At 49.4% G+C, this 17,281-nt stretch overlaps 1 protein-coding gene across 5 annotated transcripts in view; it reads left to right on the top strand.

Annotated features, from left to right (window-relative positions):
• PACS2 (phosphofurin acidic cluster sorting protein 2) overlaps window positions 1–16,196 on the top strand; it is an 81,196-nt gene extending 65,000 nt beyond the window's left edge. For 4 of the 5 annotated variants that reach the window (XM_065673915.1, XM_065673912.1, XM_065673911.1 and 1 more), the window contains exons 20-24: window positions 3,178–3,220; window positions 4,194–4,329; window positions 7,665–7,891; window positions 9,785–9,898; window positions 10,879–16,196. In XM_065673915.1, the coding sequence (XP_065529987.1) occupies window positions 3,178–3,220; window positions 4,194–4,329; window positions 7,665–7,891; window positions 9,785–9,898; window positions 10,879–10,997 (639 nt within the window). In that variant the 3' untranslated portion in view covers window positions 10,998–16,196. Of the gene's footprint in view, window positions 1–3,177; window positions 3,221–4,193; window positions 4,330–7,664; window positions 7,892–9,784; window positions 9,899–10,878 lie in introns of those variants that run through there. The other variant, XM_065673913.1, reaches the window with a different exon arrangement.
• The last annotated feature ends 1,085 nt before the right edge of the window (window positions 16,197–17,281 follow it).

Here is a 17,281-nt window from a genome sequence, read left to right as displayed (position 1 = left end):
CATGAATGGTCTCCAGTCCTCGTCTACTTCTGGGAAGTGCAAAGTACTTCCCACCAGGGAGATCACTTTATACCACTGTTAAGTTCGAGACTTGGGCAGTAGCTATTTAATGAATTTCATTATGTGAATATGTGTTTGGGGTAGCAGTCCCTGGCTTTTCCTCCTGTCATTATCATTAAACATTCCCAACTCAGATGGCTAAGTACAGAGTATGTAGGCAGGAGTGTGTTTGTGTTTCTGTCAGTCTGTGCACACTCTTTTGTGCACGGTATACTTTGCCTTTTATAGCTTCCTTCCCCTTATTTGATCATGCTCTTCAATTCATTAAGTTCTAGGTATAAAGTCATTGACCTGCTGCCAAAAGGATTTTTCCTGACTGCTCTTCAGCTACTGGATGTCCTCTTCACAGTTTTTGCTGCTCTTTTGTAGCTTCTCCTTCTTGCATGCTGGCTGCCTTGTTCTGCCCCCTCTGTGTTAAGCTGACTTGTGTGCATTCCCATTTGTATCCCTGTTAGTGCGTCAGAGCTGATCTGAAATCCCAGAGTGCTTAAAGACCTCAGTCTCTCTTGCCCTCAGGCTGACCATGCTTTCACTCTGGTGTCTCTTCAGAGTGAGAGTCTCTCTCTGTCCTGTTCCTGAGATGACGACCTACTTTTGTTTGCTGAAGGAAAGATGTCTTCTGCAAAAGCAGAGTTGCATCTTCCTGATTTGTTCCCTGCTAATCAGCTTTGCTGTGACCTTGCCTATCCCATGAACTGTGATTGCTGCTGAAGAACTGGTGTTACAAAACAGCAGTTTCACCTTTCCCAGTAACATAAAAAGCTCAGAAGAGCTTGGAAACTCCTGGACTTGTCTCGCAATAGCTGCTAGGCTCTGCAATGCTTTTCTTTGGGGCCTAGTTCAGTGTTATGTGCAAGAAAATGGGTCTCAGTGTTTGTGCAGTTGCTCTAAAACATTAGCAGTGCATTTCCAGTATGGATTTGATTGTCTGACAGTGGCAACTTTCTCTGTTGTGTGCATAATGCTGCCAGCTTCCAGCAAAACTTGTCTTGAAAGCACAGACTGATGGTGAGGGCAAATCAGTGCTGCTTATTCTTGCTTCTGAAGTGTTCCGGACATAGTAATTCCCCATGAGACACATCTGAAGAGACTCTGAAAGGCCAGTTGCAGGTGTCTCACAAAGTCTGAGGGTGAACATGGAAGCTCTTTCCCTCAGTTGCAGCCTGCTGGAGCTGTTGGTGAAGGAAGGACAGGAGCCTAGTGACATTTGGTTTTGTGACTCCTGATGTCTGCTGGTCACTGTTGGCTTTTAGAGTGCAAAACCTGATGTCCTGCAGCTGGGCTGCACAGTCTGTGACCCAGGAGCAAGCAGGGCAGTGCTGTGCTGCTCAGCTGGGCCCTGGAGTGGTGGGAGTGGAGCCTCACAAGGGGGTTCGTTTGGGTGTGAAAGCCTGAGTCTGGCGGTGAGACTGCACAGTTGTGCACCTGTGTTGTGCCAGTTGCCAGGGAGTTAACAGGACGTGCCCCCTTCATGAAGGCAAAGGAGGCTGGCTGCTGCAGCATTCCTGGATGGAGGCATTGTTGGGACTGCAGCAGTCTCAAGTGCTTCCCTGAATGGAGGGGAAAGTATTTAACCTTTTCTTCCTTCCATGTGTCTGAACCAAGTATCTTTAGTCAGCAAGGAGGAAGAGGCCAGAGAGATTTCCTGTCTGGCTTGCAGATCAAGGTGGCTGGTAGGCAGTTTTCTGTGTTGCTTGTTCTTCCCCCAACTTCTGCCTCACCTCCTCTTGCTTGCAGCTGTGTACAGTGTGTGAAACATCCTCTTGGGGATTAACAAATACAGAACAAATGGCTGCTGAACTCGAGAACCTGATTTATTGTCCTTTGGATGGAGACCGGCCAAACTGAGCTGCAGCCTCCTCCCAAACCAGTGTCCCCTCAGGGAGCCTCTGCACACACTGCTGAGTTCACTATGGCTTTTTCAAGACTGGAACAAACAGAATCCACCAGAGAGCCTGACACTTCTCCAGGATCTGGTGTTGAGCGTACACCCCCCCTGACTCCAAACTGTGCAAAGGTTTTGGCTTCTAATGATTAGGTCCTTTTTCTTGATTCTGTAGCACAGAAATGTGCTCCCTAGAGATGTGGTCTATATATGGTCGTGTCTGAACTTAATCTGCTGTTTTCAAACTAAAATAGACTGTATGACATCATTTTTTATTCTGAAGCAGGTTTTATTGACTTGAGATCCCTTTGCAGCTCTTTCCCATTTGTCAGCATTTATACAGGTAGACATTACTGCTCAATACAAGTTTCTTAAGGACCTTAAGAAGGGTCTCTCCTCTGCAGTATTGAGAGTAATGATCCCTTTGCACTGTACAGATGATTGCTACAGGAGGTCCCTGCTTTTATATCACTAAGGGTCATTTTATCTTTCTAGGCATAGTGTGTCCTTGGGAGCTTTGTTTTGTAGCATGCTCTGTTCCACAAATTATTGCCCATGGCATTTATCATTAACCTAGCTGGTGGTTGGCCATATCAGAACACATTTGTATTCTTATTACAGTGAGATTGGGATCGATATGACCTGTCCATGCGGTGGTTTATCCCTGTCTATGCCCAGAGGCTTTGCTACGAGCTCTGTCTTCTTTGCTAGATACTTCTGTTGTTTAGAGACCAGAAAACTCTGATCAGAAAGTACACTTTGCTTTTGTGGTTTTCTAACAAGCCCCAGCTATGCTGCACCCTAGAAGTGGCTGCACTGGTGTGGTGGAAGCAATATGTCTGTAATTAGCAGGTGTATCAAAGCAATGCTAAGGGGATATTTATGTTCCTTTCTCCTCCCTATGCTAGTTCCGCAAGTGTCATAGGCAGGCATGGTAGTTGCCATAGCTTGGGGCTCACAATAGGCTTATTCAGAGCTGTGCAGGTCTGCTACGGCTCCACGGGCTCTGTGCTGTCTTTTGTATAGGTCAGGGAAGGGTTGTGAGCTGGTACTGTTTGGCTGGACACTGCTGGGACCTGCCTGACTCTTAGACTTCACTTTTTAACATACTTTAACACTACTCTGACTTGCAGGGACAATGCTAGGGGGCTGTAGAGATGAGCTTGGTTTGGGGATTCCTGAAGTTCAGGGGTCTCATGTTTCACAGAGATCTTCTGTTTTGCCCTCTCTAGGTGGTGAAGGTTGGAATAGTGGAACAATCTTCTGCAACATCAGGTAACAAGCATCCTATGTGTGCTCTGTGTCTTATAGGTGGTAGGAGCCTGACTTCACAGGCTGAACAAACTTGTCCATTGCTGACATCTTGGAGTTTTGTAAGGGGGAATTGGGTCTCACTACCTCCCAGTTCCATTACCTTGAATCCCAGCAGCTGTCTGCAGAAGGAGAGACCTCTCTCTTGAGAGAGGACCTTTCTGTTGTTGTTTTACAAGGAGCTTCAGGCCAGCTGCAATCACCACACCCTCATCCAGGGAAGTTCCACTTATACATGTACGAACACCAATTTTTCTTATGTGTGTTCTCAGAGGGGTGCTATCACTGCTGTGGTTATTTGAGGTTTTTGCTCCAAACTGGGGAGGCGGTTCATCGGAAGTTCATGCCTGTCTCCTTACGCTTCCTACACAGTTAGGGCTCAATTGCGTAATAAAATCGGTCTCAAACATGTGCCTAACACTGGGAACTCTGGGATAGGCAGCCAGTTCACCAATGTGACAACAAATTTGGACACTTTTTTTTAACGGGAGAGTGCAAAGCTGAGGGACGCTGCCTACTTACACACATGGACATGAGGTAGTGCTGTTCTGTCAATGTTTTCTCCTTCTTCAAATGCAGTTCTAGTCAGGAATATTTTTTCCCTCCTCTACTGGGATTGTTTCTTACATTGCTTCACTATTAAACGCAGATTGCTGTGGCCTGGGTTACACATAGCTTTTGCTGTGGAGGCAGCCCTCCTGTGGGTCACTCTGCGGTAGCCCAGAGGAGTGTGAATGCCTGTGCCTGTCTCTTACCCAAACATAGAAAGTCCCACAGTTTAAGTGTGGAGGCAGTCAGAAGTGATGGGCTAGCTGATCTCTGGATTGACTGCACAAAACCTGTGCATCAGGGGCATGACCAAAGGGACTGAGCTGTCCCAGTGTGCATGTGTTGTGCTGTGCAATGATCCCAGACAGTTTGAATTCTCTTCTGCAAGGTGACTCTGATGACGCAGCTCCCTCAAGCTCCAGTGTCCTTTCTTCTACCCCACCTTCTGTGTCACCTGCTGTGAAAGAAGCCTCCCCCACACCACCTTCCTCACCGTCTGTCACAGGCAGCTTCTCGTCCTCAAGGTAAAGCATGTTTTGTCTCCTTACAGCCCCGTTGGCTATCTTAACTGACATATATATATGTGAGAGAGGAAAAGTTTTGTAAAGAAAAACCCATAGGTCTGCTGTCTTCCTTCCTAGCAAACACTTGAAGTTGTCACCTTTCCCCTTCACCTGGGGGAAGATAATAAAGCTGCCTTCACCTGTTTTACTCCTGGAGTGACTGTGTCTTTGCTGGCTGACAAGGAGCTGGGGAGGGCAGTAGGGATCTTGCACCTGATGGAAAGGCTGTGCTTCTCAAGGGCAAACACATTTGAACTAGAAAGGGGGGGCCTTGTTTCTGATAGTCTGGCAGAAACCCTGATTCTGATGAGCCATTGTGGCAGCCTGTTTGGGAAGGTTTATATTCTCCATCTGTTGCTATTTTCTCTTTGAGACTAGATTCTCTTAGGGAGATATGTAGCCAAAGAAAATACTGATCGTAATATATGTGGGTGCTAGCTTAATTCCTCATGTTTCTTATGTTTGTAAGTACCAAGTCAGCAGAAGGTCAGAGTGACTCTGTTAAATAAGCAAGCTTTTTTTCTGTGAGGGGACAGCAGACAGCTGTAAGATAGCATAGTGGAATTGCAGTTCCCGTTCATGTGCATGCCTGAAAGCATATCACAGCAGCAGGAAGACAGCACCTGTAGGCAATCTGAAGCTCCAGCTTAGGTAAAATTTTTAGGGGTGAAGGGAGGAACCCCCTATAAAACTGCTAGTGAAGAATTGCCCTGGCCAGGACCCTCATTTTGTTGGTGTGCAAAAAATTGGCATAGCTGTCTTTAATGCTTTGTGTGCAGTTCTGGTACTTGGAAGCAGATGGTGAAGTTAAGGGTTCTGGGGAGTTAACAGGGTCAAGGGAACAGAGCAGCAGCCTTGTGAGGGGAGACTACAAGTGATGGACTCTGGTAGGGGGAAAGGGAGGAAAGAGGTAAGCCGCCGAAGTTTTGCAAAATCACAGCGGTGGTGGGTTTGTTGTGTATTGAACTGTCATTCACCAAACCTGTGGTACAAGACCTGGGGGCACACAGCAGCACTGTCAACTAAAAGGGAGAAGGGAAGGGACTTCCACGCACAGCTGGAAAGACATGTTGGGACCATGTCTGCCTTCTGAGCTACTTCAGTGGCAGCTGGATCAGATCAAATAAAGAGTTAGGCAAATTCATGCATAGCAGGTCCATTAATGGCTACTACAGGATGATTCAGGAATGTCCCCTCTAATATCCCTAATCCTTTTGTCAGGCTGGTGAAGTGTAAGGAAATGCTCTGCAGTTAGAGACTGGGCTCACATGCTCTCCCTAAGCAGCACCTCTTGTTGTCCCTGCTGGAAACAGAATGGGGACCTTTAACCTCTGACTTCTCAAACTGGCTTAGGAGAGTTCCCTTTTAACAAGAGGAAATGGAAATGTGGAAGTCCCAGTTTAGCAGGTGCTCAGCCACCAGAAGGTGTTAACGGCTGTTAGCCAGTGCCAGGATGCACAATTCCCCAAGTCCTTCCTGTTGGTTCCCTGTGGTTTGGTGGCTGGAGAGTCTGCCCCAGGCTGATCCCAGCAGCTGGCTGGCAGTGCAGAGAGATGGGGACCGTGTTGGCTCAGAAGAACCAAGCTGCCTTCCTAAATGTGAGCTCTGTGGGGGCTTTCCAAAGGTGGAAGTGGTTTGGGAACCCATCCCCCCAAGACTGTAGGCTATTAAAGTTGTGAGCCATGGATGTGATACATCTGAAGTTGACACCCTGGTTCTAGGTTCTGGTACCTTTTGGTTTCATGCTGTGTGGTAAAATTGTCAAGAAATGAGGAAGTTGAGGTTCAACATGGTTCCATCTCCACTGATCTGTATGTGACAGCATGGGGTGGAGGGTGACCCAGACTGAAAGATTAGGCCACATGTTGTAAGTGGGAGTGGAACAGAAAATCCTGGCTGGACATAGTGAACATTAGGATGCTTTGTGTTTACACGTGAGATGAGAAGTGTGATGTAAAGGAGCCTTAAATCCAAAGCTGCATTTCCAAAACATTATCTTTAAATAATCTCACTTCTGAAATTACCCTGAGAACTCCAAACCTGGTTTTGATGATCAAAGATGAACTCTGCAGTCTGGCTTTCAGGTGAATGGCAAAGAAAAGGAAATTATTTGCAGAGAGGACTTTAATTATGGGATGTCCTTGTTGTACCTTGAGAGTTTCTCATTAGACAGGCAGTGTAAAGGATGAATATTTCATTCGAAATCATGGATTCCTCTTCCTTAACAATTGCCATTTCTCAAACAAGGGATACAGACTGGTAGATACATTCACTTAGTTTCTCATCGAGTACTTCCCTATTATTCAGCACTCTGTCATTGTGTAGGAAGAAGTATAGGCTGTCAGCCATAGGTCTGCTGAATGATAAACCCCTGCTCTAGTTGGGGTTAGCCAGTGAGAGGCAGGTAAGGGATGGAATTTCCCAAGCTGCCCATCTTTGTTTTTCTGTCTCAGGAAGGGCTGGTAGCATGTTTTGGTGGTGCACATCTGTCACCACATGGTGCATGGCAGGTTTCAATAGCAGATCCTGTCCTGAAATCTGCCGTTGTTTAGCAAACATCACAGGACCTGCAGAGCATTTTTCCAGCTCTGGAATTCCCTAGCACACAGCCTGCTGCAGGGCAGCTTGCCCCATACCAACTTTGTTACAGGGACCTGGGAAGAGCAGGGATCCTGTGTGACTTGGTGGAGCATCTGGACAGGAAGTGAAGCAGCTGGTGACAGGAAGAACTCACTAGCATAGGAGATGAAAGCAAGACAGGGTGATTGAGAACTGAGTGCCTAATGTTGAGGGACCCACCAGCTCTTTGTTCACCCCAGTTCAGAGCTGATTTTGGCCGTGCTGTGCCTGGCCACCCACTCACTCACTCACTCACTCATCGGTGGTCAGGAGGCAGCAGGAAGGTGCTTACAGCCTCTTTGCCACTCAAAGACTGCAAGTGATCTGGACCACCTCAGTGGCCATGTTTGCAAGCTGAGTCATTGAACTCAGCATTCTGTTAGGAAACTTTCCCACTGCTCCATCCTTATGGCTTTGCAGTAGGTCAGCTTGTCTCAGTTCATTTCAGTTCTGTGCTGCCAAACTAATACCACCATGTAATGTGACTCTGTGATGTAATCACTCAGTGATGATTTCCTCTGTTTTTGTGATTATTGGGTCTCGCTGTGAAATGTTGCTGCCTGATTTCCCAAAGAGCCAGGTGCTTGTCTTCTGAACAGCAGCCATTCTGAAAAACACAAACGGGGGGAGCTCTGCTGACTGCTGCACAGAAATTACCTTCTTCTCTTGTTTTCCAGCCAGAGCGCTGGTGCTGAGTTGATGGGCCTGCAGGTGGATTACTGGATTGCAGCTCCACCCGTGGACAGAAAGAGAGACCCAGAGAAGAAGGACCCCTCCACTACCAAAAACACACTGAAATGCACTTTCCGGTCCCTCCAGGTCAGCAGGTTACCTGCCAGCGGTGAGATTGCCACCACTCCAACAATGTCCATGACTGTTGTGACAAAAGAGAAGAACAAGAAAGGTAAAGTGACCCATTTACTGTTGCCAAAGGCCAAGAGTTCAATGCTGCTCTCCCTGTTCTGCTGCTCCAGGGCTGCCTGACTTGTCAGTCCTGCATTATAGCACCTTAGTCATGGTTTTATCCCCAAAATCCTAGTCTGTCTGTAGATGAGAAGTGGCTGAATAAGGTGATTCTTTGAAAGGGTGTTTCCTCTTTATGCTGTAAAATGGGGGTGAGTTCACCCTTATAGCTGAACAGCTGAAATGGTATAGCTCAAGAGAACCAAGGGTGGGGACAGAGCAGAGACATCTGTGGGTGGCTGTTCAGAAAGCCAGGAGGCATGCTGCTCTGGACATCTTCCCTGTGTTCCTTATGAGCCTGCTGGTGCTGGTTTGCAGTGTTGGATTAGGTATGAGGCAGCTTTTGCCCTGACCACAAGAGTCAGGGGAGACTTCAACCTTTACAGGTCCATGCTCTGGTCTTTCCTCTGCCACATGGCAGAGGTGCAGGACAGTGTGCATCCCATCATATTGCAGCATATGGCAGTAGCCCCAGGAGAGTTGTTTTACTGGATTTGGTGTGGTATCCTTGTGTTAGAATACCACTGTCACAGCTGGACAAATACATCAGCCAGACCTGCCAAGCCATTGCTAGGTGTGCTTGTGCATACAAGAGGTGGTGTCAAACAGCCGGATTGCAGCAATGTAAGCTCTTCTACAGGAGCTCTTGTACAGAGTGCTCCGTGGGACAAAAGGAGGTAGAAGAGGAATGCTTTCAGGACAAAGCTTGATGTTAACCTTTCAAATTTTTAATCTTCTGCTTTTGAAGTCTTACTTTCTCAAAACAAACAAAAGGCGTTTTAAATGTTGTCAATAATCCTGTATTTGCTCCTGGCCTTGGTAATGTGAAACGTATTAAAAATTGAGAGCACCTCTGCAGTGAAGTGTTTTCGGGGAAGCAGCAAGGCAGTGCTGCACTTACATTCAACTGCCAGTAGCTGTCCTTTGTGACGGCTTTCTGCCTATGTTACTGGGAGTCATTCTTGATGGAAGCCTGTTTTTTGGGGGTCTTAAAGAAGGCTGATGGAGCCTCCTGAACCAATGGCTGCAGGATGTAAGTGCATAACCCTACAGCCAGGTCACTATGGGCAACATAGCTGTGGCACTGCTGGTACCAGAGCTCCCATGCCTGACCACATCCTTTTTAAGTGGCATGCCTACAGGAGAAGCAATCCTGAGACACTCAAAATGTTCTTCAGTGGGGCTGGCCCAGGCTGGAGCAGTGGTTTTCAACACCACCAGCTTTTGTGGAGTCAGTTTGTACATCTTTGCTCATGCATCTGGATAATTCTCGGGGAACGGGACCCTTTTTTCTAGGTCTGCTAATGCTTACCCTCTCCACCAGCCGCTTAGAGTTTAGTCCCTCTTGCTCTCCAGGTGTTTGTTGGTGCAGCAGACCTGTCTGCAGAGAGAGCGAGGCTGGAGCAGGGCGAGAGGGAGGCTGCAGTGCGGCGTTGCCTGTCAGCGTGTGCAGTATGTGGGACTGTCCCTAGGTGGTGCAGCCGCCCGGCAGATCCCTCACCCAGGGCAGGACGCAGACTGAGCCCCTTACAGATGCTGCGGTTTTCCCTGGTGTCCCAACAGAGCAGCAGGAGTTACGCTGAAGGTGCCCTTTCGGGCCTGGGTTATGAGCTGGGAATGCTTCGTATGGGGACACTTGGGACTTAAGATGTCCATATGCATAGGTGATGGTGCTCAGCACTGACACAGTCAAACTCCTGCCAAACAGGGATGATTTTAGGAGTTAAAATTAGAGCTAGAATTTTCAGACATGAATGTTTAAATCCAAAACCCCAAACAAGTCTTGCCTGAGAGTGGCGGAGATTCACTGTGTGCTGGCTTGATTTTCTTCCAGTGATGTTTTTGCCCAAGAAAACAAAAGACAAGGAGATTGAGTCAAAGAGCCAGTGTATTGAAGGAATCAGCAGGTTGATTTGCACAGCAAAACATCAGCAGAACATGCTGCGCGGTAAGTGTGGTGCTTGCATCCTGTCGAGTTCTGGGGCAAGGCTCATGCTAGCATTGTCCTACAGGCAAAGGGCTGACCTGCTGTCCTGCCCTTACACCCTGGAGCTAACATAATGGGGGAATGGGCTTGGATGTGTCTGGCATAGGGGAATGCTTTAATAGGTCTTTGAATTGGGAATATCTTCCCTTACCCAAAAACTCCTCTGACTCCATGCCCTGGGTGGGGACAATGGCTGGGCCAGGCTTCATTCCCCTCCCTGTCTTCTGTGTCTCGCATGTCTGGTGCAAGTGGTGGTGGAGAGCAGTTGGAGTGCTGCTGCTGCTCTGGTCAGGATTATGGCACAAAAGCTCACTGCAGCAGGAGCCACATATGCGTCTGGCAGACAGACATAACGGGGCTGTCAGTGGAGCTGTGCCACTAGTATCAAAACTATCCCTGTAGCCTATTCAGTTGATAATCACCACCACTGTTCACAGCAGAGGGATCTGCTTAGGTCACCCCCTTAATCCTGGCTCAGTCCCTGTGAGATTGGTGAGTGCTGAGGGGTGTTCACAGAACATGCGGCTCCTCTTTAGAAGATGCGGATCTGGTTAGAAGTGCCAGTGATGAGAGACTGATGTTCAACTCTTACAGAGTGCATTTGCCCATAAAAGAAAATGAAGTGTGTTTGGGAAATTCAGGAAATCAAATCAGGTGACACTGAAATCAGCAGTCTGGGGAGCTCCAGTGTCAGTGAGCGATGCTAGAACAAAGTCTGAGCTGTTCTCCCTAAACCCGGTCTGCTATGGAGCCTTTCTCCCTGATGTGTGCAGCTGTGTACAGTGGTGGGGTGGCCAGGCAGAGCAGCATGTAGCCTGGGCCCAGAATGTGGCCAGGCCTCCCTCTGCTGACTGCAGGGATGTTTCTAGCAAAGCTGTTTCATGCTGCCCACTTCTGTTCAGTGTTTTCTAACTCTTCTCTCTTTTCATCATCCCTTGCAGTCCTCATTGATGGGGTGGAGTGGAACGACGTCAAGTTCTTTCAGCTGGCAGCACAGTGGTCCTCTCATGTCAAGCACTTTCCCATCTGCATATTTGGACACTCCAAATCTAACTTCTAGCCGTGCTCAGCAGAGGGACCTTCTGTCCATCCCGGGACTGCACACCAGGAGCCAGGAACTGCGTGCCAACTCTGACTCGCATCTCTCTGCCCTCTCCTGCAGAATTAATTACAGATGTGCTTGGATTACTTTCAAATTACTTTTTTCTATTAACTCTTAAGTTTACTACAAGGGAAGGAAACCCCTTTAAACAAAGGCAAAAAAACCCCAGTCTTAAATATAGATGTGCTGACAACATGAAGCCGTGGGGGAGTTGGCAGGAGCAGGCAACCTGCCCAAGAACACCTACCACTTACAAGCAGATAGCTGAATAACTGCACTGCTTATTAACCTTGAGACCTCATTGGTGTGAGTGGTCTGGGGGAGCCATGGATCAGCTCGAGTGGATTTTGCGGAAGATCATGTGATGCATTTGGCCCCCTCTTGTTTCTTTCCAGGAAAAAAAAGATGGCCATTCTTCTTTCCTGCTGCCAAAAGATGAGAGATCAGCAAGTCTGGAGGGAGTTCAACTGTCCAGCTTGAAAAACAAACCATTTGCGTAGCTAGAGAGGTCTGGGGAGGAGATCCCCAAGTCTGCCATGGGAACAGGCAGGTGTTTGTGCTAAAGTAATGCCTGAGGAGAGTTGGACAGGAACTGGAATTAGGGAAACACTATGTGTAAGGAAACTCCAGTGTCCCAGGTCTGTGACAATGACCAAACCGAGCCAGTCGTGATGTCCCCGCAGCTGGCTGTGCAGCTGAGGGATGCCACGTCAGTGGGGTCGCTGCTATTTACATACTCACACCGATTATTTACCTGTCAATAAAACCTCGTCCAGCCTCTAAAGGGAAAGGATTTTTTTTAACAGCTGCAGATTTTTTTTAATGCTTTCTAAAAAAATAATAATAATTAAAAAAAAAAAAAGAGGGGGGAAATAAGTTGCCAAAAAGAACAAACCCAGGAAGATGAGCCGTTGTCTGTGATGTGAAACATCACTGTCCTAGCTGGACTGGGAGCCAGCCAGGCACTCTGCATGTCCAGCTGCCTTCCTGTCCATCTGTCAACCTGCACACGTGAGGTAGCATGGGCTGCTTTATCTGCTGCCTTTGTCCTGCCCTGACTTGCACTGTGCTCCCCAGAGCCTGCTGCTGTCTCCCTCATGCACGTCTCCAGGCTGGGTGCAGACTGCCTGGCTTCAGGGCCAGGAGTGTGTTTTCGCCATGCCCTTGAAGCACACAGGACCTCTCCTCATAGGGACTGAGAGACTGTAACAAAAGTGAAGGGTGCTGGGGGCATGCAGTCTCCCATGGGCTGTTCCATTGATGGATGTTGTCCTTACCTTCTGCTTTCTGAGTATTCCTCCCCACAGGAATTTCTCTGCTGATTGCATCCCTTCCCCAGCAGGATATGCTTTTGCTCTGGAATAGCATTGCCTATGGGTTGAGGCTTTGCCTAGAGGTTTCAGCACCTGGTGTAGTGGAAGCTGTAACTGGGATGTGAGAGAACATGAAGCCAGCCAGGTTCTCCGCCTGCCTCAGGCAGCAGGATGTCCTGTGAGATGGAAGAGTGAGATTCTTGGGTGTCTTGCACCATTGGCTTGGCTCTGGCTGCACTTGAGTTCATGTTGTACACCTTGCTGCTGCCAGGGATGCTTGAGGTGCTGAGACAAGGAGACAGTGTGACAAGTCATGGGTCTTGGCAGCTCCAGGTCCTGCAGATGTGGCCTTCTGCTCTCCAGGCCTCCTGGGGCATACCTAGGAGGGACTGGAAGCAGATGGGATGTGGGGAGAACAATGTGCTTGCGGTGTGGAAGAGCAGACACCTCTGGTGTATCAGGGTAAGGGACTGAAGTTTTTGATGGGGTCCTTTTGGGTCCCACCCTAGTGGGCAGGCCAGGCTCTATGAACATTTCCAGACGGCACTTTCTGGGGGCAGTGATGCTTTTGAACCTTTCTTTTCCCCTCCTCCCTTCCCCATCTGATCCTGGTTTTAAAGGCTTGGGGGACGCACTTTACCCTGCCTGGCAGGTCCTGCTCTACACAGGGGCCACCCGGGTTCTTTTGGGCAGGACAGTGTTGATGTGCTCTGTTGATGATCAGGAGCAAGGGATTATTAGGTGAGAGGATGGTCCCTGCCGGATCTAGTGCCTATTGCAGCTCACAGCGCAGGCTGCTTCACCAACTCTGATTTCATTAAACCCATTCACAGCACAAGTGGAACCTACTTGGCCGGGGACTGGGTATTCCCTTCAAACCACACTGTGGAGGAGGACATGGACTCACGCCTGGTGGCACGCTGCTGGGCAGGACATATTGTCTAGTTGCAGTAGTGCATTTCTTCCTGCAGGCAGGTGTGCCTGCCGTCTGCTAGCTCTTGGCTGTGACAAAAGCTCGGCTGTAACTGAGATGTCGTTGTGTCCCTCAGTTCGTGTGTTTTCGGTTGACCTGAGCTGATGCTATGGGACAGTATAGTGTTGCCTAGCAGCGGTGGTGTGGGAGATGGTGTATAAGCACATCGCTTCTTTTTCTTTATTGAGGCTGTGGCATCGCGGAAAAAAGCAGCTTTTTAAAGGAAATTAGTATGTGATTTCTTCCTTGAGTCTCACACTGGTGTGACAGGAGTGGTTGGGCTGGGTTCCAGTGCCAGGACCTGCATGCAGCCTGGGTAGCTCTCAGTACCAGAGCATGATACTGCTGCAGAGGTGGGGTGGAATAACTGACTGCAATAACTTTGTTTACTGGGGGGGTAAGGGGGGAACAATCACTGTGCTCCTCTTTGTATTTCAACCTACTGTAAAGAAACAAATGGTAGCTAGGACAGGATTTCCAGGGTCCTGCCTGTCAAATGTGTGTTGCCCTATTCTACTCTGTGTGTGTGTATGTGTGAGAGAAACACTTCTGCTCGTTGCATTTCATGTTGGTTTGTGTTTTGTTCTAACTTTATACACGTGAATTCATCAGGGAACTGTAGGCCTGAGGCCTGAGGGCTGGTGTCTCTGCAGGGCTCCTCCCCTGTGGAAAGCTGCCATTGCTCTGAAATGCTTTTATAACATGCAAGGAAACATCCAGGCTCCTCAGCCTTGTCCTCCTGGAGTCCAGCTGTGTGCCTGGGGCAACGGCTGTAGCATTTCCCTGCCTTGGAGGAAAGGGCTGGCATGTGAGTTTGGTGGTGCTGCTCCAGTCAGGGTGTTGTGCCTCTGTTGTTCCTCCTGTATTGTGTGGAGCCACTTTGTGCAGCTCTTTCTGACCCTGCCTGGAGGAGAAACAGGTTTCTGTCTCTAAGGAAAAGGAGTGTCAAAGCATGCGTGTGGTTCAGGCCATTTTGGGATCTTGGGCCTTCCACCCTCCCAGCTTCCCCAACAATTTCCTGGGGAGGCTGCCAAGATCGAGCCCCACCAGCCAGAGCTGCACCAGCATGGTCAGGGTAGATGGTTGTGTGCGGGTTGGCAAGTGCGGAAGGATGGCTTAGAGCAGAGGCAGCACCTCCCTGCTTCCAGCTCTTTTGAGTTCTGGTGAGGAGGGTGCAACTCGAACAAAGAAATGCCATGGCATAGGCAGGGCTTGCTTTGGAACCATGCCATCTAACAGTGAAGGCAGGGGCTGGAGCAGGCAACATCTGAGCTATCTCTGGCTGAGAGGCGCTTTGAAGGCAGCGTTCCCTGGTCTCCCTGTCCCTTCTGTGTCCCAGAGCTCGCATCTCCGGCTTCCCTGGCTGCGGCTTCTCAAAGCAGCCGGTTTCTTTTCCAGCTGCTGTTGGGTGAAGGGCCCCCACCTCTCTCAGAGGCAAGGTCTCAGGAGCGGGCTCACTGCTGTGCTGGGCTCTGTGATGCTGACCTAGTTTAACAGCGCTGGTGAGCAGATGAAAGATGGAAGGGTTTTGTGGCGTTGTGTTGCACCTTGAGTGCTTCCTGCTCCTCCAGGCTGAGTTTCCTGGAGGCAAAGGCTGGACCTCAGCCCTGCCAGTGTTCAGTCAGGGCTGGCTCTCCTGTGGCGCTGCTGACTTGATGCCTTGGGTGGCTGTTTTTAACTCAGTACTGCAGTTTTCATCCAGTTCAGTTGTTACCATTTACATCTCAGCAGTAACTGCAGAGCCCTACTTAATTACCTGTGAGTTTGGGGAGAGTCAGTGTCTCTTTGGCTGTGCTTTGCTGCTTTAATTAGCACATGCTTGTGGCTTTATCCTGCAGAGAGGGCAGGGGTAGGTGGCTGAGAGGTTTCTGTGGCTGGAAGAGATGTGCCGGTTTGCTTTCCGTCATCAAACTCGGCTGAGAACCCCACTGCTCCGTGCTTAACCTGCGATTGCAGCACAGGCCCCACTGTTCCTCACCAGCAGTGTGTTAGAGAGAGCACTGGAGAGCTGCTGTGGAGGGTGTTGCACCCAGCACCTCCGTGTTTAGGAAAAGCCTGGCAAGAGGTAGCAGGGCTGGTGGCCTTCTCTGATGCTTGGTGTGCCAAGGAATTGGGAAGCCTGGAATTAGGGCTGTCCCACTGTGCAGCAGTAAAGGGTTGGGAGCCCTGGAGCTTTCCTGAAGCTATGTTGGATGAAGTGCCTGTGTCCCCTTCGTTCAGGGAGTCTTGATGTCAGCAGATAGTTGTGTGGTGGCATTTTAGTGTGGTACTCCCTCTGGGCCTATCTGGCAGGGAGAAGGCCAGAAATGAGCAGCAGCATCTCCTGGAGGCTTCCTGGAGCCTCTTCAGTGGGGGTCTCATGGGAGATGCTTCTGCAGGGTCACTTGGCTGCTTTGGGACAGACTGGGGGAGATGGGGACATGCCAGCTTGGAAAGCAGTGGGTCACTAGTTTCCTTTAGGAAGAGCACTGGAATGGGGCTACATCCAGTCAGCTGCTGCTTTGTGCTTTGGCCAGGGTGTTGCAGAGCATTGTCTGTATGTAGACATGGGGAAGCACCTTGTAAGCATGGGTACCGGGGCTGCGTGCTGCCAGCCTTGTCCAGGCTGCAGTGTACAAGGGGACGTTACCACTTTGTAGATTCCCGAGTTGTCCATCTGTTTCATTGTTGTATTGTTGGGTTCCAGGTTGTTGGTTTTGGGTTTTGGCTTTTTTTTTTTTTTTTTCCATGAAGACTGATTAAATGTAAATAGCCTTTGGGGTTTTGGTGGGGTTTTTGTTTTGTTTTTCTTGGAACAAACTGCAACGTGCTCGACCTCGTCAACTATTTTATGGTACTAATGCAACACTAATAAAACTGGACGTGAAAGCACACACCTGTCCCTTGAGTCATCTCTCGACAGGGACTCTGGTATGAATGGGGCAGAAAAAGACAGCGGCCTGGCTCTCTGGCATGGGGGGATTTCCTGTGTTATTTATGCTGCTGCCCACCAGCACTTCCAGGGCAGAGCTGGTGGATCGGTGCTGCCCTCTTCCCTGCCCCTGATGCCTCTTCTGGAGGGACCTGCTCATCTCCTGTAGCTCTTTGGGCCTGGTCCTCACCCCCTTGCAGCAAGGAGGGATCAGGCTGGTGCCTATTTCTGGTCTGGGGGCTGGTGGTGTTAGGGTACTGAGGGGGGTCTCAGTGGGGGCAGATGGAGGCTGCAGTAGCCTGAAGCTGCAATGGGAGAGCAATGGGGATGTGTGGGGTGGCAAGCACCTGGACTTTGTGCTGTGGAGTGGGAAAGTGAGAGAGGAAGGAAAGGGAATAGCTAAACAGGTGGTTTGAGGCAGAAAGGCTTTTGGGAAATGGGCCCATGGTTGTGGTCCCCAGGATACAGCACATGGGAATGTGGAGCTGGAGCAGCCTGCATCCCCATGCTCCCCTGGCTGAAGGTGGAGGCAGGAGCATGGCTGCTGATGGAGCAAGAGGTGAAGGGAACTCCTTCCAGCAGGATAGGCTGCTCTCAAAGCATGCAGGTCTTGATGGATGTCTCAGCTTCTCCACATGGCCTGGCCAGGCTTGCAGGTGAATTTATGGCCTGAGCCCTTTGCTGCAGCGGGGGGCACAAGTCCCACCCAGGTGGCATGGAGCATGGATTGGGTAATTCCAGGCAGAAAGAAAGAAGCTTGCAAGGGAGCAAATTTGGGACTCTTCATTAGGGACTGTAGTGACAGAACAAGGGGTAATGGGTTAAAACTTAAACAGGGGAAGTTTAGATTGGATATAAGGAGGAAGTTCTTTACTGTGAGGGTGGTGAGGCACTGGAATGGGTTGCCCAGGGAGGCTGTGAATGCTCCATCCCTGGCAGTGTTCAAGGCCAGGTTGGACAGAGCCTTGGGTGACATGGTTTAGTGTGAGGTGTCCCTGCCCATGGCCGGGGGGTTGGAACTTGATCATCTTAAGGTTCTTTCCAA

The sequence above is a fragment of the Lathamus discolor genome, chromosome 3 (assembly GCF_037157495.1).
Source record: "Lathamus discolor isolate bLatDis1 chromosome 3, bLatDis1.hap1, whole genome shotgun sequence".
Classification (NCBI taxonomy): Eukaryota; Metazoa; Chordata; class Aves; order Psittaciformes; family Psittacidae; genus Lathamus; species Lathamus discolor.
This window is presented reverse-complemented; position numbering and strand designations above follow the sequence as displayed.